This window comes from Mirounga angustirostris, unplaced genomic scaffold (assembly GCF_029215605.1).
Source record: "Mirounga angustirostris isolate CCGP_5_RB_7025 unplaced genomic scaffold, mMirAng1.0.hap1 SCAF_13, whole genome shotgun sequence".
In the NCBI taxonomy this organism is placed as follows: domain Eukaryota; kingdom Metazoa; phylum Chordata; class Mammalia; order Carnivora; family Phocidae; genus Mirounga; species Mirounga angustirostris.
In genome coordinates, this window is record NW_026991721.1 from 77,521,770 (window position 1) to 77,546,425 (window position 24,656).

Sequence of the window (24,656 nt, forward strand, 5' to 3'; positions counted from 1 at the left end):
CACATGAAAAGATGCTTAATAGGAGTCATCATCAAAGAAATCCAAATCAAAACTACAGTACCTGTCAGAATGGCTAAAATCAAAAACAAGAAACAACATTGTTGGTGAGAATGTGGAGAAAAAGAAACAGTCTTGCACTGTTGATGGGAATGCAAACTGTTACAGCCACTGTGGAAGACAGTTTAGAGGTTCCTCAAAAAGTTAAAAATAGAACTACCATAGGATCCTATAATCACAGAACTGGGGATTTACCCCAAAATACAGAACACTAATTTGAAAGGATATATGTTCCCTTATATTTATTGCATCATGATTTACTATAGCCAAATTATGGAAGAACACAAATGTCCATCAGAGATGAATGGATAAAGAGGATGTGGTATATACATATACATACATACATTGTATATATGGTGTATATATATACCACATCTATACACATTTATACAGTGGAATATTACTCAACCATAAAAACAGAATAAGATCTTGCCATTTGCAACAACATGGATGGATCTAGAGAGTATAATGCTAAGTGAAATAAGTCAGAGAAAGCAAATACCATATGATTTCACTCATTGTGGAACTTAAGAAACAAAGGAACAGAGGGAAAAAAAGAGATAAACCAAGAAACAGATTCTTAACTATAAAGAACAAACTGATGGTCACTAGAGGTAGGTGGGTGAGGCGATGGCTAAAATAGGTGATGGGGATTAAAAAATACACTTATCCTGATGAGCACTGTGTAATGTATAGAATTGTTGAATCACTACATTGTACACCTGAAACTAATATAGCACTGCATTTTAACTACACTGGAATTAAAATTAAAAACTTAAGATCTCTTATTTTCATATTTGAATGAATTAAAAGAAAATTAAATATCAGGATTAATATTGGTTCCATCTTTCTTGCTAGAGACCATGAGTCTAAAATCTTATTAATATTACATTGTTTTTATACAAAGGAAATCTTGAGTCTCAAAGATTTTGGATTTCCTAAGTGTCTTCTTATATTATTCTACCTGTCAAGCTGTCAGAACTTCCTCTCAGATACTAACTTTAATTCACCAGAAAAAAATTCATATTCATCTTACACCTTTACCACCTCCCACTGTTTGGTATATGAGAAATATATACACCTGAAATTATACATTTAAAACTCTTTTACATAGAACTTAATTTACTTGCTCATGTGGAACCCTGGACATTTGCCCTCATTGGTTTGTTTTACAGAATACAATAACCCAGGTCTCCTTTTTCATTATTTACACGTTTTGCTCTTCACTGAGACCCTCTCATTGCAAAAAAAAAAAAACAAAAAAAAACAAAAAACAAAAAAAAACAGGCTTCAAGTCACATGTCATTCCTCTCTTTCAGAAGAATATCTCCTAAAACGTAAAAATATCTTCTCTTTAATTCTCCATCCCTGAATTTAGAATATTTTCTCATCAGTAGAAAATGGAAAAGGCAACTTGCAGATATTATTTAGCTCTCTACACCAGGGATCAGCAGGCAGGAGAGTTAATCCTGATGCTGACTTTCAATAATGTGAGGTGTTACGCAAGCCCATCCCTTTTTCATACGTTTGTCTAATCTGTAAAAGGATAGTTGTTTCTGTGTACTTCATATGGGAAAATTAGACATTATTGGAAAATATCTGAGAACTTTAGAATTTGAGTTATTTGAAAGGAATAATTTATTTGTATTATTATGATGTATAAAATTCAAGCTCCTTTCTCAGGCCTATGTGTCCTTTAACATCTAAATCTTTGTAATTCACAGCCTAGATTCCCTACTTCTCCCTCCTGAGCATTAACTTGCAGCCATGATGCCATTCTTGCAGCCTGGCTACTCTAAATCCATTCCCCAATTAAGATTTTGCACTTATCCGTAATCAGGCAACTTAGTAATTTGTTTATTTCTTTCAGAACTAGATATTTTGAAACAGGGAATTTTATACTGAGGGGTGTGAATGTGAGCATTTTCTGGAATATATAGTGCATGAATTTGCAAATGAAAAGATATTTCATGGGGCGCCTGGCTGGCTCAGTTGGTTAAGCGACTGCCTTCGGCTCAGGTCATGATCCTGGAGTCCCGGGATCGAGTCTTGCATCGGGCTCCCTGCTCGGCGGGGAGCCTGCTTCTCCCTCTGCCCTCTTCCCTCTCATGCTCTCTGTCTCTCATTCTCTCTCTCAAATAAATAAATAAAATCTTAAAAAAAAAAAAAAGAAAAGATATTTCATGTAACTGGGCTTCAAAATGTTTGGGGTGGAGTAGTAGATGTGACAACATGCATAGTGTGAATCAAAATCTTGAGAGCCTCTAAAGTTAGACTAAAAAAATTTAGGTTTCTGCTTTATAGGAAATGTGGAAAGTTGTTTATGTGTTATATTCTGTGTAAAAGAGTTTTAAATATATAATTTTTTTCATTAGCAAAAAGTGGGAATTGGTAAATATTTATGATGAATACAGATTTGTTTTCTGACAAATTTCTATTTGTTCATCAGTTAACCTAGGAAAACATAGATATTTTATAAAAATCTAAATTTAATATCTTTATTTCTGAATATATATGAACTGCTAAACTATTTAACTTTAGTCACTTCTTTTCTGATGTATATGCTACTAGTTTCATATATTTTAATTTTATATTTGCTTTATTTTTTACCCCACAAGACACGATTATTGTTGTTTTATTAATGCAGTGTTTTCTTTTTATTTCCAATTTTTTCTTCCAGTTTTATTGAGAAATAATTGACATTATTCTGTCTGAGTTTAAGTTATAGCATAATGGTTTGATTTACATATATTGTGAAATAATTATCACAATAGGTTCAGCTATAAAAAAAAGAAAAAACAAAGAAAAGAAAAAACAATTTTCCTGTGAAGAGAACTCTAGGATTAACTCTTAACTTTCCATACAGCAGTGTTAACTATATTTCCATTCAGTGTTAATGTACACCATGGTGTACATTATATCCCTAGTACTTATTTATATTATGACTAAAAGTTTGTAGCTTTGACAACCTTCCTCTAATTTCTCCTTCCCCCACCCTCTGGTTCTGGTAACCACAAGTCTGATTTTTTTTTTTTTTTTATGTTTTTTGTTTGTTTGTTGTTTGTTCTTTTGGTTTTTAGATTCCATCTATGAGATTGTACGGTAGTTGTTTTTTTCTGACTTATTTCACTCAGCATACTGCCGTCAAGGTCCATCAATATTGTAAGATTTCCTCATTTTTTTATGGCTGAATATTACATTGTGTACATATATCACATTTCCTTCTATTCATCCACTGACAAACAGATTATTTCTGTGTCTTGACTATTGTAAATAATGCTGCTGTGAGCATGAGGGTGAAGATATCTTTTCTTTTTGAGTTAGTGTTACTATTTCTATTGTATATATTCCCAGAAATGAGATTTCTGGCTCATATGATAGCTATATTTTTAATTTTTTGAAAGTACATACTATTTTTCACAGTGGCTATGCCGATTTACAATCCCACCAACAGTGCACAAAGGTTCCCTTTTCTTTACATCCATGCCAGAATTTGTTATTTCTTGTCTTTTTGATGATGGTTATTCTAAAATGTGTAAGATGGTATCTTATTGTAATTTTAATTTGCATTTCCCTAATGACAAGTGAATGCTGAGCATCTTATCATGTATGTGTTTCTTTCATATATCTTCTTTGGAAAAATGTCTATTCAGGTCCTTTGTCCATTTTTTAACTGGGTTCTTTTTTTTTTTTAATGTTATGTTAATCACCATACATTACATCATTAGTTTTTGATGTAGTGTTCCATGATTCATTGTTTGCATATAACACCCAGTGCTCCATTCAGTACGTGCCCTCTTTAATACCCATCACCAGGCTAACCCATCCCCCAACACCCCTCCCCTCTAGAACCCTCAGTTTGTTTCTCAGAATCCATAGTCTCTCCTGGTTCGTCTCCTTCTCCGATGTCCCCCTCTTCATTTTTCCCTTCCTACTATCTTCTTTTTTTTTTTAACATATAATGTATTATTTGTTTCAGAGGTACACGTCTGTGATTCAACAGTCTTAAACAATTCACAGCGCTCACCATAGCACATACCCTCTCCAATGTCTATCACCCAGCCACCCCATCCCTCCCAACCTGGGTTATTTGTTTTTTGTCTATTGAGTTGTGCGAGTTATGTTTGGATATTAACCACTTATCAGATATATGGCTTCCAAATATTTTTCCCATTTTGTAAGTTGTCTTTTCACTTTGTTGATGTTTTTCTTCGCTGTGCAGAGATTTTTAGTTTGATGTAGTTTCACTTGTTTATTATTATTTTTTTTATTTTGTTGTTGTTTGTGCTTTAGGTGTCATATCCAAAAAATCATTACTAAGACCCATTAAGGCAGTCTTTTCTTAAATTTGCCCTCATACCATATTTTTTGCTTATTATTTTTTCATAGAGTATAGTGTGTTGTTTAAAGTCATGGTCTTTGCACCCGGACTGTCTAGATATAAATATCAAGTTTACTTAATGGCTGTGTAATCCTCGAAAATTTACCTAACCTCTCTATACCTCAGATTTCCCATCTTTAAAATGAAAATAATAGTTTTGTCTCATAGAGTTCTATGTGTTAAATGAGTTTCCAAAGCAACAGTTCCTGGTATATTTCAAACATTATGATTTAGCTTCTGTTATGTTCCCTTTATTAATTTCAGAGGTTACCTCTGCAATTACTTTTTTCCTCCTATCTTACGAATATCATTTTTAAGTATTATTCTCAATAAAGATTTATTTTTGACAAATTCAGTTTTTTCCCAGATTTATTAAGATGTAATTGACGTCTCAGTTTTTGAATAAGTGAAAAGAGCTTTATTCAACTCTTGTCCCTTAAAGAAACTCTCACTAGGTTTAGAACTATATATTGACAGTTATTTCTTACCAGCACATTATTCCAATCTTTTTGGATCCCATTATTGCTATTAAGTCAACAGAGAGTCTGATTTTCCTACTTTTATAATTAACGCCTCTTTTTCTCTCTGGCTTTTTTTTTCCTTGTCTGTGGTGGTCAGCATTTTCATTATAATTTTTCTGGTTGTTTATTTTTCTTGGGTTTTTGTGGTCTTTCTGAATGTTAAAATTGGTATATCAGCTATGGAAAATTTTAGTAACTATCTCTCTCTTCACACATTGCTTCATCCCATTCTCTTTCTCTTTCTGAAAATCTGGTTAGATATATAAGATATTCTTACTATATCTTCCATTCTGTTTACCTTCCTCTCATATTTTCCATCCATTTGCCTTTCTGTGCTGCATTCTAGATAATTTCTTTATCTTTGTTTCTTCTTTTTCATAATGCCAATTCCTTTATGTTTAAAAACAAATCATATATATTTGTTTTATAAACTTTGTCTGAAATGCCAAACATCTAAAGTCTTTGCAAGTCTGATTCTGACTTTTATTGTTTCTGTTGACTGTCACTCATAGTGATTTGTTTTCCTGTATATATTGTGAATATTGACTATGAATTTTTCACAATGAAATTTTCTTTTCTCTTTCCATCTAGTCTCATGGTTTAAGACTGAGTTTTTTTTATTAACATATAATGTATTATTTGTTTCAGGGGTACAGGTATGTGATTCATCAGTCTTACACAATTCACAGCACTCACCATAGCACATACCCGGCTACCCCATCCCTCCTACCCCCTCTACTCCAGCAACCCTCAGTTTGTTTCCTGGGATTAAGAGTCTCTTATGGGTTTGTCTCCCTCTCTGGTTTCATCTTGTTTAATTTTTCCCTCCCTTCCCCTATGATCCAATGGAATATTATGCAGCCATCGAAAATGAGATCTTGCCATTTGCAAAAACTGATATTTTTTATTTAAATTCAATTAATGGTTTGTCTCCCTCTCTGATTTTGTCTTGTTTAATTTTCCTTGTTTTTCCGTATGATCCTCTGTTTTGTTTCTTAAATTCCACATATGAAATCACATGATAATTATCTTTCTCTGATTGACTTATTTCACTTAGCATAATACCCTCTAGTTCCATCCACATCGTTGCAAATGGCAAGATTTCATTTTTTGATGGCTGAGTGGTATTCCATTGTGTGTTTGTGTATCTATCTAGCTAGTTAGCTAGCTATCTCACATTTTCTTTATCCATTTATCTGTCCAGGGACGTCTGGGCTCTTTCCATACTTTGGCTATTGTGGAAATTGCTGCTATAAATGTTGGGGTGCAGGTGCCTTTTTGGATCACTACATTTGTATCTTTGGGGTAAATACCTAGTAGTGCAATTGCTGAATCATAGGGTAGCTCTATTTTCAAATTTTTGAGGAACATCCATACTGTTTTCCAGAGTGGCTGCACCAGCTTGCACTCCCACCAACAGCCTGAAATTTTTCTTTTCCTACTCTGTGGGTAGAATAACTCTCTGGAGGAAAGTTTCTAGTTTACCACAACTATGAATTTGAAACCCTTTGGGATCCTAGATATATGGAGTTTCCTATTTGAACACCCACGCTTGTGAGCCCTAGACTTTGATTTTGGTTCCCAAACTCTCAGAGAAGTCATGAACACCAAGGTGAAGTTCACTGGGATTTGATAAATGACATAACAGTGAAAGTTAACTCCATTCCTCAGCTTGCTGCTTTTATCTCATTTTGCTCTTTAGTAAGTTTTTCCATCTGAACTAATTCATTTAGACATTTTAAAGTACTTTATACTTTGTATTATTTTAAGAAGGAAGCTTTGTCATCGTGTCTAGTTTCCAAATTATTGGAAAGGGAAATCTTCTGTTACCTGGCCATAGGATGATATTCAAGATCGGGACACAAGATGAGTACTGTCAAAATTTACATGGAGATTAGGGTCAGATGCAATCTGCTACGGTTCTGTCTTCATACTTTCCTTGTACCAATCACTAGGTGATGGGAATCATGGAATATTTCTGGCACCAGTTCCCTAGAGTGGTCTTTTTTTTTTTTTTTTTTCTTTTCTGGTTCCCATCTCCATTAAGTGCACTCTATGTTATTAAATAATCTTGAGGTATATTTTTCTCTACTCTTCTGTTTTAACTAAAATTACAAAGTTGACTTGAAGTCCCAGAAGACTAGTGCTGCTCCTTCTTAAATATTTACTGTTTCCCTTTCCATGAAGTAGGTTCTGTGAAGTCAAAAGAAGTTTTTGGACTTAAAAGGATGAGGAAAATAGACCATAACCATGCGTAACTACACACGGTAGAAAACCAAACCTCCAAATTTATGAAATTAAATGAAAACACTATGAAAACACTATGAACTCCATCTTCTATCTACAACCCATAGTTCTTTGTCCAAGAAACAAAGTGCAATTTATTTTCTTGTGATTCACAATATCATAACTCACTCTGGTTTTGTTTGAAAGCAAGAAGTCTCTTTTCCTGGCATTGCTATAGATGATATGATATATGATAGCAAACATAACAAGACCAACACACATAGTTTTCTTTTCTTTACTTTTAAATATTTGTTTTCTGCTAGATATTCTTTTAAAAGATTTCAGTTATTATTTGCCAGAGAGAGAGAGAGAGAGAGAGCACAAGCAGGGGGAGCCGCAGAAAGAGAGGGAGACGCAGGCTCTCCACTGAGCAAGGAGTCCAATGTGGGACTTGATCCCAGGTCTCTGGGATCATGACCTGAGCCAAAGGCAGACGCTTAACTGACTGAGCCTAGATCTTTTGTTGCATCTTGTTATCTGTTGTCTGTTGTTTTGTCCAAATGCCCTTCAAGGACATATGAAATTCAATTCCCGGGTGCCTGGGTGGCTCAGTTGGTTAAGCGACTGCCTTCGGCTCAGGTCATGATCCCGGAGTCCTGGGATCGAGTCCCGCATCGGGCTCCCTGCTCGGCAGGGAGTCTGCTTCTCCCTCTGACCCTCCTCCCTCTCATGCTCTCTGTATCTCATTCTCTCTGTCTCAAATAAATAAATAAAATCTTTAAAAAAAAAAAAAAAAAAAGAAAAAAAAAAAAAAAAGAAATTCAATTCCCCATAAAAGACTTTTAATGCCCCCTCCCTATGACTTCTGTCCTATCCTTGCTTACCATTTAAAGCATATCTTCCAGTAGTAGGAAGGGAGAAATGAAGGTGGGGGGGAGTTGGAGGGGGAGACGAACCATGAGAGATGATGGACTCTGAGAAACAAACTGAAGGTTCTAGAGGAGAGGGGGATGGACAATGGGTTAGCCTGGTGATGGGTATTAAAGAGGGCATACTGCATGGAGCACTGGGTGTTATACGCAAACAATGAATCATGGAACACTACATCAAAAACTAATGATGCAATGTATGGTGGTTAACATAATATAATAAAAAAAAAAGATAGCAGGCCGGGAAGAATGAAGGGGGGAAATTGGAGGGGGAGACGAACCATGAGAGACTATGGACTTTGAGCAACAAACTGAGGGTTCTAGAGGGGAGGGGGGTCGGGGATGGATTAGTCTGGTGATGGGTATTAAAGAGGGCACGTACTGCATGGAGCACTGGGTGTTATACGCAAACAATGAATCATGGAACACTACATCAAAAACTAATGATGTAATGTATGGTGATTAACATAACATAATTAAAAAAAAAGAAGATAGCAGGAAGGGAAAAATAAAGGGGGGAAAATTGGAGGGGGAGATGAACCATGAGAGACTATAGACTCTGAGAAACAAACTGAGGGTTCTAGAGGGGAGGGAGTGGGGGGATGGGTTAGCTTGCTGATGGTTATTAAAGAGGGCACGTAGTGAATGGAGCACTGGCTGTTATACGCAAACAATGAATCATGGAACACTACATCAAAAACTAATGATATAATGTATGGTGATTAACATAATAAAAAAATAAAGGATATCTGCCAAGCAAAAGTGCCACTAGCTTCATTTTTAGTAAAGAGTCATGGTTGAGATGCAGCATAAGGTACACAGAAAAAAAGATATATTTGATTATTTTACTTCTTTTACCAAAATTTACATCCAGGTCCCTCATATGGTAGCCTTGTCACATGCCAATCAGTATAGAAACACTTTTACTCCTCTGTTCTAATTTGCCAAGTAACAACTTTTATTGTGTCCATAAATAAAAATAATTCAGAATAAGTTAGGTGCTGATGGTTAAGTGGGCTTATCTCTAGTTTACTCACTGCCATTATGTAAGTTCCATACTTACCAAGATTCAGTTGTGTTTATGCTGTTTATGGAAATTGTACCTGTTGATGTAATTAGGTAATTCAATACACATCATGCAGGTTAATGACATAGAGTGCACCAACAGTGAGAGCATTTCGTTCTATGGAAAAAAAATGAAAGATTTTTAAAACCACAGAAACTCATATCTCGAACAAACTCAATAAAATAAGTGACTTAGGAAATGCTATAAAAGTAGGTGTGTATGAGGGCGCCCGGGTGGCTCAGTTGGTTAAGCAACTGCCTTCGGCTCAGGTCATGATCCTGGAGTCCTGGGATCGAGTCCCACATCGGGCTCCCTGCTCAGCAGGGGGTCTGCTTCTCCCTCTGACCCTCTTCCCTCTCGTGCTCTCTGTCTCTCATTATCTCTCTCTCTCAAATAAATAAATAAAATCTTTAAAAAAAAAGTAGGTGTGTATGAGGCAACTGTATAAAAATAAAGCCTTCTAGGATGCTATCATCAGACCACTTCACATGGCATTATAACACTTTGAAGAAATTAAAAATTGTATATGATGTGTTACAGGCAGGACTTACATAGTAATAACTCATAATTTGAGATAAAAGATAGGATTTTTCCATCAGAATATTGATACTCAGAAAAAAAAAACTCATTCCTATATAATAAGTTTGGCCAAAAAATATGGAGTTAAATCAGATTAATTAAATTATAACATTTAAGGTATTTCTGTATTATTTTTTTAATTATTGTTTTAAATTCACTCAGTACCAGTCCCAATTATGTCAGATAGGAGGGCTTCTAGAAACTTTTGTAGATATTACTGTGAAGTTTTGTAGAGATGATGGTTCTTAAAGGTCAACATTATTCTTACCCCAGTTATGACTTTCACTAGCTGTGTGATCTTGGGCAAGTTATCTTAATCAATAAAAAGTGTCAAGTTAATTTATAGAGGTTGTGTAGGTAGAGTGCATAATATCATGCCTAGCACATAGAATTTTATAAATGGTAGTATTTATACTGCCGCCAGTATTAATGTCTTCTTGTGTTACTTTGTTCAAATAATTTATTTACCAGAGATTCCAGTTTATCCAATAATTATTATTCAAAAATAATAATCGTATAGCTATTAAAACCAAACATGCTCTGTTCTAGATGCTGAGTCTACAAAGATGAACAAGACAAAAATTCTTGCTTTCATGACATTACATCCCAGTAGGAGAAAAAGATAATTAAAAAGAAAATAAATAAATAGCAAAACCTCAAGCACTGATAATTTATAAGAAGAAAAAAAGGTAGGGTAATGTATGAAAAGCCAGTGATGGGGATGACAGGAAGTGGGGTGGGGAGGGACTTCCTATTTAAGAAGAAAGGTCAAGAAAAGCCTGAGGAGTAGAGCCTTTAATGATTTAAAGTTATCCAGTCTGGGAAGAACTGATGGTGGATGGGTCCAGGCAAAGGGAACAATGAGTGCTTGACATTATTTGAGGAGCAGCAAGAAAGTCAGTGTTGTGGGAATGGAGTCTAGAGTGCTAGAAGATGAAGTCAGAAAGCTAGGCAAGGACTAGACTATATATGTCATTTTGCAGACTATATAAGGAATTTAGATCTTAAGAATAAACCACTGAAACAGGGAAATGATATAGCCTGATTTATGTTTCAAAATATAATTATGTTATATATAATATATTCAAAATATAATTATGTTATAATTATGTTAAAATAGCTTATAACGAGTCAAACTGTAGAAAATCATTGCTAGAGAACTAGAAAGAGAGATCAACAGGAAATAATAGAAATCGCTCTCTCTACACACTCACATCTAAGTATCATTCACAAGGCAGTTTAATATATGCATCTTTTTTTTAAAAAAACTAACTTTTATTCAAATAGCAACATAGCATCCTTTAATTGATTTTACATAACACATATTCAGCATTTCTATTTAGAATTCCAATAAAGATGTGATGCTTTTAAGTACTTAGCTACACATTCAACTGCACAATGTATTTATTATTTAAAATTTATGATAATACAAATACCTACTTATTTTCCTTTACTTGTAAATATTTACAATAATTCAAGTAAAAATTTGCAAAGTAATTTGATGCCATTTTATACATTGTTCTTTAACTATCACAGGTGATAATAGTATCACTAATTATCACTATCATTTAACAGTGATAATTATATTCTAAACATTGAAATAAACTCTTTTAAAATGTGAGGTTTTAAAAAACTGTATCTGATTAGTGGTTTCCCAATTAGTATTTATGGATTTTCAATCTTTTGATGAACAACAGTTTTTTGTACAGCTGCCAGTCTCCATTAAGGTATTTCTAAAATTACATCTTGGTGTTCTTTAGTAAAATTTATTAACTGATTATAATTTAACCTGGCATGTAGCAGGAACCTAATATACTGTATGTCTGCATAATTACATTATTTTATTATTTTGATACAAGCATTTTATTAAAGTCATGAGAATAATTGTGTTTTCAAGAGAGGCATATAAAAAAGTTAAAATATTTCATCAACAAAACTAAAAGGCAACCTACAGGATGAAGATATTTGCAAATGACATATCTGATAAAGGGTTAGCATCCAAAATATATAAAGAACTTATGCAACTCAACACCCCAGAAAACAAATAATCTAATTAAAATCAGCAGACGACATGAATGGACATTTCTCCAAAGAAGACATACAGATGGCCAACAGACACATGAAAAGATGCTCAACAACACTCATCATCAAAGAAATCCAAATCAAAACTACAGTGAGATGTCACCTCACACCTGTCAGAATGGCTAAAATCAACAACATAAGAAACAGCAAGTCTTGGCAAGGATGTGGGAAAAGGAACCCTCTTGTGCTATTGGTGGGAATGCATACTGCAGCCACTACGGAAGACAATATGGAAGTTCCTCAAAAAGATAAGAATAGAACTAAACTACCATATGATCCAGTAATCACAGTATTGGGTATCTTTCCAAAGAATACAAACCACTAACAAAACAATATATGCACTGCTATGTTTATCACAGCACTATTTGCTACAGCCAAATTATGGAAGCAGCCCAAGTGTCTATCAATAATGGATAAAGAAGAAGCGGTATATATGTATATATAATGGGATATCATTCAGCTATAAAAAAGAATGAAATCGGGCGCCTGGGTGGCTCAGTTGGTTAAGCGACTGCCTTCGGCTCAGGTCATGATCCTGGAGTCCTGGGATCGAGTCCCGCATAGGGCTTCCTGCTCGGCAGGGAGTCTGCTTCTCCCTCTGACCCTCCCCTCTCTCATGTGCTCTCTCTCATTCTCTCTCTCTCAAATAAATAAATAAAATCTTTGAGAAAAAAAAAAGAATGAAATCTTTCCATTTGCAGCAACATGGATGGAGATAGAAAGTATAGTGCTAAGCAAAGTAAGTCAGTCAGTGAAAGACAAATACCATGCGATTTCACTCATATGTGGAATTTAAGAAACAAATGAGCAAAGGAAAAAAAAGAGAGAGAAACCAGTAAACAGACTCTTAATTATAGAGAACAAACTGATGGCTACTAGAGAGGAGGTGGGTCGAAGAATGGGTGAAATAGGTGATGGGGATTAAAGAGTACACTTACCATGATGAGCACTGAATAATGTACAGAATTGTTGAATCACTACATTGTACACCAGAAACTAAGATAACACTGCATGTTAACTATAGTTGAATTAAAACAATAAAGAAAAGAAAACATTTTCTTAATATCTGTGTTATTAAGGATATTGTTGGTACTTTGTTTGTTTGCTTACTATTTAAAAAGTTTACATATAAAAAATAAATAAATAAATAAATAAATAAATAAATAAATAAAAAGTTTACATATTTCAGAACCTAAAGATAATTTCTTTTACTTTTTACTTGAGAAAAAAAATTGAGAGAGATAATAAAAAAGAAGGAAAGGAAAAAAAATCTTTAGATGTCTTAAAAGAATGGCTTTTAATGATCTATGATTGTTTGTGTTTTAGCCCCATTAAGCAACCATTAATGCTGGAAAATGAACACACACACACGCACACACAGGCTGTTTTTTTATTTGAAGAGATTTTTAGTTTCTTTTAGTAATAAAATTCAGTGTACCATTTTTTTTTTTGAGAATTGAAAAAACAAATGTACCTGGGTTATATACATAAGGATTATTCCATAATGACATGTTGAAAACAGGAATACTCAACTGTCATCTTATCAGAAATCGCTTCTGTGAACCCCTACTAAAGTAGCCCCGTCTATCCTCTGTCTCTTTACTCTGTGTTAATTCTATCATAGTATGGATCAGTCTCTGATATTGATTTATTTATTCATGTGCTCATTGTTAATCTCCCTGCATTGTCCCATTCAACAAGATATTTGTCCAAGATCAATATCTTCTTGAAATTTTACTGAAGAGCCCTCCGTTTTATCCCCAACTTTTGCCAGTTTTATGAATAGATTCTCCCTTTTGATAGCTCTATATTAGTAGTATATTTACAGTATCCCACTTATTTGATTCATAGCCTGTGATAAACTTCTGTGTATATGTGTGTGCATGTGTGTGCACGTGTGTGTGTTTTCTCTTTGACTTTCCCAACGTATAGCATGTAAGTGCTCTGAAAACATTTGCATTTGTTGATGAAGAATGGTTAACACAACAGAGGACATTGCAAATAGAGAAGGAAAATACCAGTTTGGGGGACATGGACTGAACAAAAGCTCATCAAAACAAGTGAAGCAAAACGGTATCAATGTCTCAGATTTCACAATCTGAGAAAAGTCCATTTCAACATGGGTTGAAAATTCACTAATTCAAATGTGCAGTTCTCATGAATCATAATTGTAGTTCTAGCAACTCTAATGTTTGTGTGGGAAGTGCTAATTTTCTTCTTTTCCTTTCTGGCAAAATAAACAGTATATAAATAATGAAAATGTCTTAAATTGTAAAAATTAGTGATAAGGTATTTTTTGTGCTTCAAATTGTCTTTGTTTTTGATATTTCTTAGAACAAAGAATGAAAAGTCTCTTTTCTTGAAGTAGATGGCTATAAATCAGCCATTATTAGTTGTTATTAACTTTCTTCTCCACTTGTGATTTCTAACCATGTAATTCAAATAGATTACCAAGGCTTAGACTTAAAAATATAAATGAAATGAGACTAACGTTATTCAGGTAGATTCGCTAATAGATTTCCCTGTTTGGGTATGACTATATCAAATTATTATCTAGCTGGGGGTGGGGGGGTGGGGACATGCTTGCCTATATATTTAAGAATTTTTCTAAAATGTAGAGATAATCTGAACTTCTAAGTCTATAGGATGGAAACAGTTGCCAAGAAGCAATTGTTATTTAAAAATTATTAACACACTGTACAATTATTTCCCAATTTAATCACTTTGGGCTAAGAAGTACACCACTAACTGACACTTGAAAACTCAGAAGTTACTTGTCTATTATAGGAATTTCTAATGCACTTTTGTCAAGTCCTTGCAGGAAATTTCATGCTAGAATTTTATACTTTTTATGTTTATCATATCTTTCAGGACAAATAATGGAACCAAACAATAATTATGTGCTACACTCATCATTGTTATAAAAATGCCATTAGACAAAAATGTTAAATATTCACAAAAAATATTTCCTTCAGATTCTGGCTAGCAAAAGATGCTGAGAGAAATATCAAAGGAGGGAAATATAACACAGTGCAGATAATCACAGGAGTTATAAACAAAGGCAGTTGACATTAATAATTAAGTGAGGAAATTTCCTGTGGGGGTTTAGATGAGCTACAGGCACATGTGTAAAATCACTTGGCTAACTGATCATTAGTTATGTTCTAGACCAGAGGAGTATATATTAATGTAACTGGTTTTTCTACCCTATTTTTCTAGTCCAATAATTTGTCTAATGTAATAAATACGGCTATTCTTGGGCGCCTGGGTGGCTCAGTTGGTTGAGCGACTGCCTTCGGCTCAGGTCATGATCCTGGAGTCCCGGGATCGAGTCCCGCGTCGGGCTCCCTGCTCGGCAGGGAGTCTGCTTCTCCCTCTGACCCTCCCCCCTCTCATGTGCTCTATCTCTCTCTCATTCTCTCTCTCAAATAAATAAATAAAATCTTTAAAAAATAAATAAATAAATAAATATATATATATATATATATATATATATATATATATATATATATATATAGCTATTCTACATTCCCTGTGAGGAAAAATCATCCCCATTAGAACCTGATGTTTTTATTTTCTGTAAGGGAGTATTCAATATAAATAAATGTGTTAATGAAAGTTTATCACTTCTCTGAAGTTTTTGTGTTGTGCATTAGATTAATTTTAATGGAATTTTATTATTGATGTCAATATCCAAGTATATATAATCTGACCTTTGCAATAAAAGGTATTTATCATTTTACTGTGATATTTTTGAGTTGGTTTGTGTTTGTCTACTTTTTTGTTTTTTCAGTTTTTGAAAACTGTTATTTATTTCAACAGGACATTCTTTAATGAGAAACTGCTAAACACACTGAGACACGAGATATCCTAATAACCAAGGATGGCTTCCTCTTGGAAATTAATTCTGTTGCTGTCAGTAGCTGGGTGTCTTTCAGGTAAGAATCTTGCTGTACATATAAAATAACAAAAATATATTAAAGTCTTCATTACATAATATCCTCAGGTGTTCATTTAAATTTATATCAGAAGTTATACTTTTCAAAAAAAGAAAGAAAAACAATTCTTAAACCTTTGTTAACATTGCAAAAAGTCATAAGCAATTCAATATAATAAGGTACCTAGGAAAATACTGTATGAACATTAATAAAATGCGTATCCATCCCACCTCATTGGCTTTCATTTACAATGTAAGCTATTATTAGCCTTTAGAAGATTTAGTAATATATATATATATATATATATCATTTACAGCAAGTAATTATAAAAATGTCTCACTACAATGCTAAATTTTACCATATAAAGACAGAATCATGTTGGATTTACTATACTCACACACACACACAATCATTTAAAGGCATCGCCAACACAATGAATTTGTTTGGTTGTCTCAGCTTCTCTAACTTTGTTTTGATCAATCTTATTGTTCTATATCTTGGATCTAAAATGATATCTTTTGTTCTGAAAAAGTAGTTTATGTTCTTTGGAATCATACTATCATAATGCTAAAAATTAATATGCCACAAGTTTTTAAGAATGTCTAGAAATTAAATTGTAGTGATGATGTAAATGTTTATACATGTAACATTTATAGGTTGATTTAACTCAATAGTTATGTTGTTTTATTAAGTACTATGTATGTAACTTCAATTATGTATGATGGATGAGTCTTCTTTAAAAACAAAGAGGTAATCCTCAATTTAGATTATTATTTCAGTTATAACTGCATGTTTTAGGTTTAAATGAATAACTAACATATTTGCATGTACCTGAATGCCTTTGGAAGATATATAAAAGCTTCTTTTTGTTGAAATACTAGTAATTAACTGCAAAAACAACAAAACAATTCTTAATTTATTATTATTATGTATTAAGCACCACTGCTTATAGGAAAAAACAGGTTTAAGAAGAGACAGGAAAGGTAAGATGAAACCTCTAGAAAATGTTGGTAGATACATCTGTGAAAACGTGAAAAAGTAAGAAAACATGAACAAAAGGCATTAAAAGTTAAATGAAAACCCTGGTCCATCAATATAATGGTTACCTTAAAAAGAAGTAAATAGTCTTCAAATATTTTATCCTATTTTTCTTTCTGTACAGTATTAGCATCTTCCCCAGTGATCTATTTTATTTCTCTTTTGCTGCCTCAATGCCATCTTCCTCAAATTAAATTAACTAAAGGGAATAGAAGTAGGCTTGCAAAATGAAAGACAGGATGCCCAGTTAAGTTTGAATTTCAAATAAACAACAAAAAACTGTTTAAGTTCTAGAATGTTCTGTGCAATATTTTATTTTATCCAAAATTTAAATACAACTAGAGTCTAGTTTTTTTTTTTTTTTTAATTCATTTGACAATGATAGTCGGAGGGAGAATGATATTTTATATCACTCCAAAATTTTATTTTCTTGTACTGGTACATTATCCTCCCAAATAAACAGTCACTTCAGATGAGGTATTCTACTCTGGTTGTGGAAACTTGAAAATACTCAGTCTGAGGTGAAAATACTCATTTTCAAAACATGAAAATACTCAATCTACACAATCACTAGATATCCAGTTCATAAGGTAATTAAGGTGCTGCTATCTCCATAGAGTAAAATGAAACATTGTAAGATAAGAGTAACAAGCTTTAGTCTGGAGGTAAGTTACTATTTAGATATTATAGACAGTTCCAAAAAAAAGTTGAAAACAAAGGACATTTCTCATTTTTATATGAGATTTAGTTTTTAATTATCTGCACTTAATATAAGACATCTATATGTTTTAGTTATTTTTAAAAACAGATTATTTTCTACTGTAGAGATCTGTTTAAAAATTGGTTAGATACTTGCAAGGGAATATTATCAAGGTTAATTACATTCAAAAAATTCTCTCACCTTTATCTTCTTATTTTAACAAATTATTTTGGAAGTACAGTTCTTATGTTTTTGTTAGTTGGTGATACTTACATTCAATATTCACTTCAATATTTTATTATTTGGTATTTTATTCTTTAGGTTTTCTCTGGTTATTGCTTTTGTTTATAAGTATTACATAATAGGACCTACTGGCATAGTAACCTGATTACTATTTCAGAAAATGAGGGTAATTAAGCTATGGGTCATGAACACATTTTATGTTGTTGCTGCTATTTGAACCAGCAAAACTGATCAAAGAAATAAGAGAAGTCCAAGACTGTATTTTTTCTTTGTTTTACTTATTCCTTTTTTTTAATGAATTGATTATCTGGGGTGTGTTTCACTAAGAAATGTAGAACTCTTATACAACCCTATGTTTAAAAACTGGCTATTAAAAGCAATGAAACATTGATAGCCTGTGTAGTGATCTACAGCCTTATATTAAAAACAGACTGATGATTAAAACAATGGTGAGATACCACTGTGCATATCAAAATGGTTAAGATCCAGATAGAAACAAAAAGTAAAAGCAATATCAATTGTTGGCGAGGATACAGAAAAGAGGAATGTTTATTCATTGCTGGTAGAAACGCAAAATGGCACAACCACCGTGGAAGACAGTTTGGCTGTGTTTACAAAGCTAAATAGTCTTGCCATATAGTCAAGCAACTGGAATCCTAGACATGTACCTGATTTTAAAATGTATGCACATACAAAATACCTGCACAGAAAAGTTTATAGGAGCTTTATTAACAATCATCAAAAATGGGAAAAAACCAAGATGCCCTTCAATAGTGAATGGATAAATAAACTGTGTAAATTTCATATAATTCAATACTATTCAGTGATAAAAAGAAATGATCAAGCCATGCATACACATGGATGAATCTTTTATGCATATTGCTAATTGAAAGAAGCCAGTCTGAACGGGCTAGATATTGCATGATTCCATTTGAGTGACCTTTTGGTAAAGGAAAACTATAGAAACTGTACAGATCACTGATTGCCAGAGGTTGGGACATGGGGATGATTAAATAAGTGAATGAAGAGAAGGTATTTTTAAGGGTGATGAAAACACTCTCTATGATATTGTAATGGTGGATGCATGTCATTACACATTTATCAAAACCAATAGAACTTTATAACACAAAGTAAACATCAATGTACACAAATGAAAAATAATAATAATAATTTAGGAGGTTAGAGGATCCCAGAATGAAAAGCAGAATGTGACAATCTAACTATATTACAAATGTATGAAACAACTTCACTTAGGGCAGTGGGGGATAAGGGTAATGACTTAAGTAATTATGGAAATGAATCTTCAAAATTCAAAGCAAGAAAAAAAAAATACCAAAAATCCCACCAAATACCCTGTACTTTAGTAATATGCTCTAGTTAATAACATTATTATTAGCAACTCTAAACCCACTATACATGAAATTGAACAATTAAATCAATGGATGGTGGATGGTGGGAGCCAAGTTTCTCACTGTTGGAGTGGGAGGTTACAGATAAGCAAGAGAAGGATAGAATGATCCATGTGGTAAATGGATTAGCATTGGGGACTTCAGTATGAACTCATGTTTAGTTTGATGTAGATACAGATGGTTACATACACAAAGTATAAATATGTATATATATACGTGGCTAGGTATACACACATATATCATGTTCTGTTATCTGAGATGGCCTAGAAGCAATGTACTATATAGTAGAAACCAATACAAAAAGTGCTGAGATCTTGGTTTCTAATACTATTCTCCAATTGAAGTGATCAGGGCTATTTGAAGAAGGACTAACTCTAGGGCTGGGGCAGGAAGTATACTTGACCAGCCTAGAATATTTTATAATAACAGAAAGTAAAGAAGTACTAAAACAAACAAAGCAACAAACAAAAAACAAACACAATGAGGCAGGTATATCAAAGGGACACAGGAACCAACTGAAAAAGTTCTCAATGGCCCAAACTGGAAAAAATTTGAGCAAGAAAATAAAGAAGCATGAGTTATAACCCAAAGAATAAAATAATTACCCAAAAGCCCATATTTATATAATAAGTTAATGAATAAACAAATTAATCAAAAGAATAGACAAATTCCCCATGTAGATGAACTTCAAATAATTTATGAAAACATTTTTTCTCAAGGAAGTGGAATGTAATTTTCCCCTCCTTTAAATGTGGGCTGTCCACAGAAACTCTTCTTTCCAAAGACTACAGAGTGGAAAAGGAGGATAAAAAAAGTAACTTTCCAGAGAAGGAAACTGATATACCTTCTTCAACCCAGTGATGATCAAGGTCAACATCAGTAAAGATAACATTTACCCTTGATATGATGTGATGAGAATGGCACCTTACCTCTGTGATTTTCCTCATTAAAATCTATATCCCCAGTCTAATCATGAGAAAAATATCAGACAAATCCCAAATGAGAGACATTCTATGAAACACTTGGCCAGTAGTCCTCAAAAATTTGAAGGTCATAAAAAACTAGGAATATTGGAGAAACTGTCAAAGAAAGAGGAAACAAAGGAGACACAAAAACTAAATGTATTTAGCCTCACACTGCTGGTAATTGGCTCCTACTAGCGAAGGCAATGGGAATGGCTTGATCATGCCTCTGATTTTCTAGTAGTCTAGCCTAGGCTCTTTCACACAGCTGCTCAGCTAGGTGAAGCAAAAGTAGGGATAAACCCCAATCTGCGAGCACTTTTCAAGCCTTTGTGTCATGTTTGTTATTGTCTCATTGACCATAGCAAATCACATAGGCCCAAACAGGATCCAAGGAGTAAAAAAGTGGATTCCACCTCTTGAAGAGAGTAATTTGCAAAAGCACACTTTAAAGATATTGAACACAGTATATTAACTTAGGCATTATGCTATACAGTAGATCTCTAGGATGCATGCATTTTGCATAGTTTAAACTTTATACCCTTGAAATAATACCTTCTTTCTTCCCCTCTCTCTCGAGCTCCTTGGCACCCACTAGTCCACTCTCTGCTCCGATGAATTTGACTATTTTAGATTCTTTATAGGTTCTTTATATAAGTGGCATATTTAAAAATTTTCCAAGAGGGTAAATCTCATTTTAAGTGTTCTTACCACAAAATAAAATAAAATAATAAAATAAATAAATAAAATAACATAATAATAATAAATTAAAAGGGCAGGCAAAACTTTTGGAGGTGATGGATATGTTTATGGCATAGATTATGGTGATGGTTTCACAGAGGCATACTTATTCCCAACTTATCAAGTTGTATACATGAAATATGTACAGCTATTGTGTATCAGTCATACCTCAACAGAGTGATTGAAATAAAGTGTGCATACAGCAATAAGATATATCCATGCCCATTTTTGAGCTCTACCACATAATTTTTTATATCTATGAATATTTTATATGAAAATAATAATCCTGTTTTAGTTAACAATAAAGAAGATGAAAGGTTTCTTTGTATCTTTTTATTTCAGATACAGTGACAGTGCGAACACTGTGGTCTAACTTCATTAGCTGAGCTTGAAAAACACTTTAAAAATCAGTAAAATTATTTTTGTCAATATAAGATAAACTCACTTGAATAAAATCTAAGAATTTCATGATAGAATGTATGAAATTGGGGAGGAATCATAATTAGTATAGCCTAGTTCTGTATGTATATACAAAAATTATCAACATTTCAACCTATTCTCTGTCAAAATTCATGTTGTTTTCTTTAAAAATGATTCTTCAAAGATTTATTATCCTTCAGATGTGTATGGAGGCAGCAATTGGGAGGAAGCAATATGGTACAGGATTTACCTTCTTTGAATTTATAAGCAATTTTACTGACTTTCGTTGGTTCTGTTAATTGCTTTTCATTTAATATCCATGTTTAAACAAACACAACAACAAAAATTAAAGGGTTTAAATTGTTCTGCTCTGTTTTACAGAATATCCTATTTAATGGGTTTTTTAATTATCATACCCCTTTGGGAATGTGGCTAGTAATTATTCTAATTTCTTTTAAAATATTTAACAGAATTCTGTGGTATAATAATCATTAACAATATGTTTCTTTTTGTGAAATATAATAAAACAGCTTGATAAGACACTGAACTTAAGAGAGATGTGTATGTGAAATATGTCAAATACAAATATTAATTATTTATTATTAGAATAGGCTAGAATGCAGATATTATTACCCACATTATCATGTGGTTGAAGGATCATTTGGTTGAAGGATTTTGAAAAAGCATTCTTTTTTCATTCCCCAGTACCAGCATATTGTTTGCAACATCCCAAATCTGTTTATGCATTTCTATCAAAGTTATAAACTTAAGAAAAAATATTTAATTGGATTTATTTAAACTAGATATATTTAAAGCTCATCTACATTGAAAAAAATCTCCCTCACTAAATTAAAAAATTTTAGGATTAAAAATAATTTGGAGATCATGTGGCTTGATTCTTTATACTTTGGCAAGTAAAGTATTATTTGTTCTCAATAGAGATGAGGCTCGGGGAGGTTCTATCACATACCCAATGACACATAGATGGTAACTAGTTTAAGAATAATGAGAAGGCTGCTTCTTATAGCAATGATTTCAATATATCAGACAGCATGGAGGGGAGACAAGAGAGGAGATTCAGTTCTCAGAGTTACACTGACATTCTTCTGACGTAATTACATATAGTTCCTTTTTCCTGAATTACTTTCTGATGTTTCTGATGTAAGCTGTACTGTTTTAGCGTGGTGATGGGTATTAAAGAGGGCACGTGCTGCATGGAGCTCTGGGTGTTATACGCAAACAATGAATCATGGAACACTACATCAAAAACTAATGATGCGGGGCGCCTGGGTGGCTCAGTTGGTTAAGCGACTGCCTTCGGCTCAGGTCATGATCCTGGAGTCCCGGGATCGAGTCCCACATCGGGCTCCCTGCTCAGCGGGGGGTCTGCTTCTCCCTCTGCCCTCTTCCCTCTCGTGCTCTCTGTCTCTCATTCTCTCTCTCTCAAATAAATAAATAAAATCTTAAAAAAAAACAACTAATGATGTAATGTATGGTGATTAACATAACGTAATAATAAAAAAATAATAATTAAAAAAAAAAAACAAGAAAACCCCACACATCCTTCCCTCCACTTTCACCTCATTCTCCTTCATTGAGTTAAATTCATTTTATTGGACAGATGACAGTTTGTTCCTTTTGCTAAGAAGATGATAAACTATTGAACAGAGAATGTCTGTCATTGATAAGCTTATACAAACCGTCTCCTTCTTCTTGGTGGCAGTGGGATAATAGCACAGAACTTTGTCACTACTAGTGCTGCCTAAGAACTTTAAAAGGAAATGAGAAGAGAAGTGTTACAGAAAACAGGTGCCTGATAATATTAAGTCTGACTGGCCCTACTGCAGTTGAGAAAGAGAAATGGATTATGGCTCCTCTGTGATCATTTTGAAAGTATATATATGCACCTTGTATCGGTCCCCAGGAAGTCATGATGAGAATAGAGGCTACCTCAGTGCAAAAAAAAAAAAAAAAAAAAAAAACAAGTTGACTCTTATCAGCTGTGCACTGTTGCTATCAGACATGTAATTAATCAGAAGACACTTTAATTTATCCTTGTTAGTGGAAGTGGGGGTTTGGCAGAGGAGTGTACCTGAATTTAGTTTTATTTATTTTTATCTTAAAGGCAAAGGAAATGCTAAGAGTTATCTATAATTATCAGCAATGTCTAGAGTGATATAAAAAAGAAACCATCATCTGAAGAGAGTCAGATTCAACATCCCAGAGAAATGAGGGTACATATGTGTTCTCAGTGTTTTGGAGAGTAAAGAGAGAATTAACCAATTTATTAGGTCAGCTGAATGTTATTTCTCTTACATGAGAAAAATGAAAACTTTTCTACCTGATTATTGGTTAAGGAGTAAGCAAAATATATCAAAGTATTTTATAATCTAAAAAGAGCCGTGAAAGTTATCTCATTCTTCTTCAACTGGACTGACTCTTATTGAAATTATTATTTTCAAAAATGATAAATCTTTGCTAATAAAATATTGACCGCCAACACTAGTTCTTTTTGTGATTGTAAAATAATGCTCAGAAAATTCATACTGTATCAACTGTCCACAAGAACTTGTGAACTGGGCGCCTGGGTGGCTCAGTTGGTTAAGCGACTGCCTTCGGCTCAGGTCATGATCCTGGAGTCCCAGGATCGAGTCCCCCATCGGCTCTCTGCTCGGCGGGGAGTCTGCTTCTCCCTCTGACCCTCCCCCCTCTCATGTGCTCTCTCTCTCTCTCTCTCATTCTGTCTCAAATAAATAAATAAAATCTTAAAAAAAAAAAAAAGAACTTGTGAACAGATGTTCATGATATCATTTGTTAAGCAGAGATAAATTTCTACTACACTAATAAAACAGTGAAAAATGCCGATTTATGGTGAAGATTGTTTTATTGCTTAGCATGAACTTCTGAGGGGCTGCCTCTATTTAGTAATTTGAGTAATTTGTCAGCAAGAAAACAGCTGCATTTTCTATATCTCATTAATTCAATACAGGTCTATTCCACCTATAAAATGTAGAGACAGTTACATTCATGAGATCCCAAACAAGTTGGACACAACTGAGATGCAGAGAAATACAAAAAAAAAAAAAAAAAAAAAAATCCTGTTCTCCTTGACCTTAGATAAAATTTACAGGCTTATCAGGACCCAAATATTTAAAATATGTCATGTGTAAAATAAATCATATATAACTAATTGTAAGACTATAGTTTATTTTAGCTATTTGGGAAAATATTTTGCTAACAACCAACTAAGTCAACTACATATTTCTTGAAACTGTAGATTTCTATATTTGGTGATATTTATTTGATATATCTATCAACCACAATATTTTTTCTAGCATTTGAAAAAAAATACTTTCCATACTAA

The 24,656-nt window shown here is 33.4% G+C and overlaps 1 protein-coding gene across 12 annotated transcripts in view; it reads left to right on the top strand.

Moving 5' to 3' along the window:
- Window positions 1–24,656, top strand: part of CNTN5 (contactin 5) — a 1,392,146-nt gene that overhangs the window by 565,148 nt on the left and 802,342 nt on the right. For all 12 annotated transcript variants that reach the window (XM_064577192.1, XM_064577190.1, XM_064577193.1 and 9 more), the window contains one exon: window positions 15,664–15,779. In XM_064577192.1, the coding sequence (XP_064433262.1) occupies window positions 15,725–15,779 (55 nt within the window). In that variant the 5' untranslated portion in view covers window positions 15,664–15,724. The remainder of the gene's footprint in view (window positions 1–15,663; window positions 15,780–24,656) is intronic.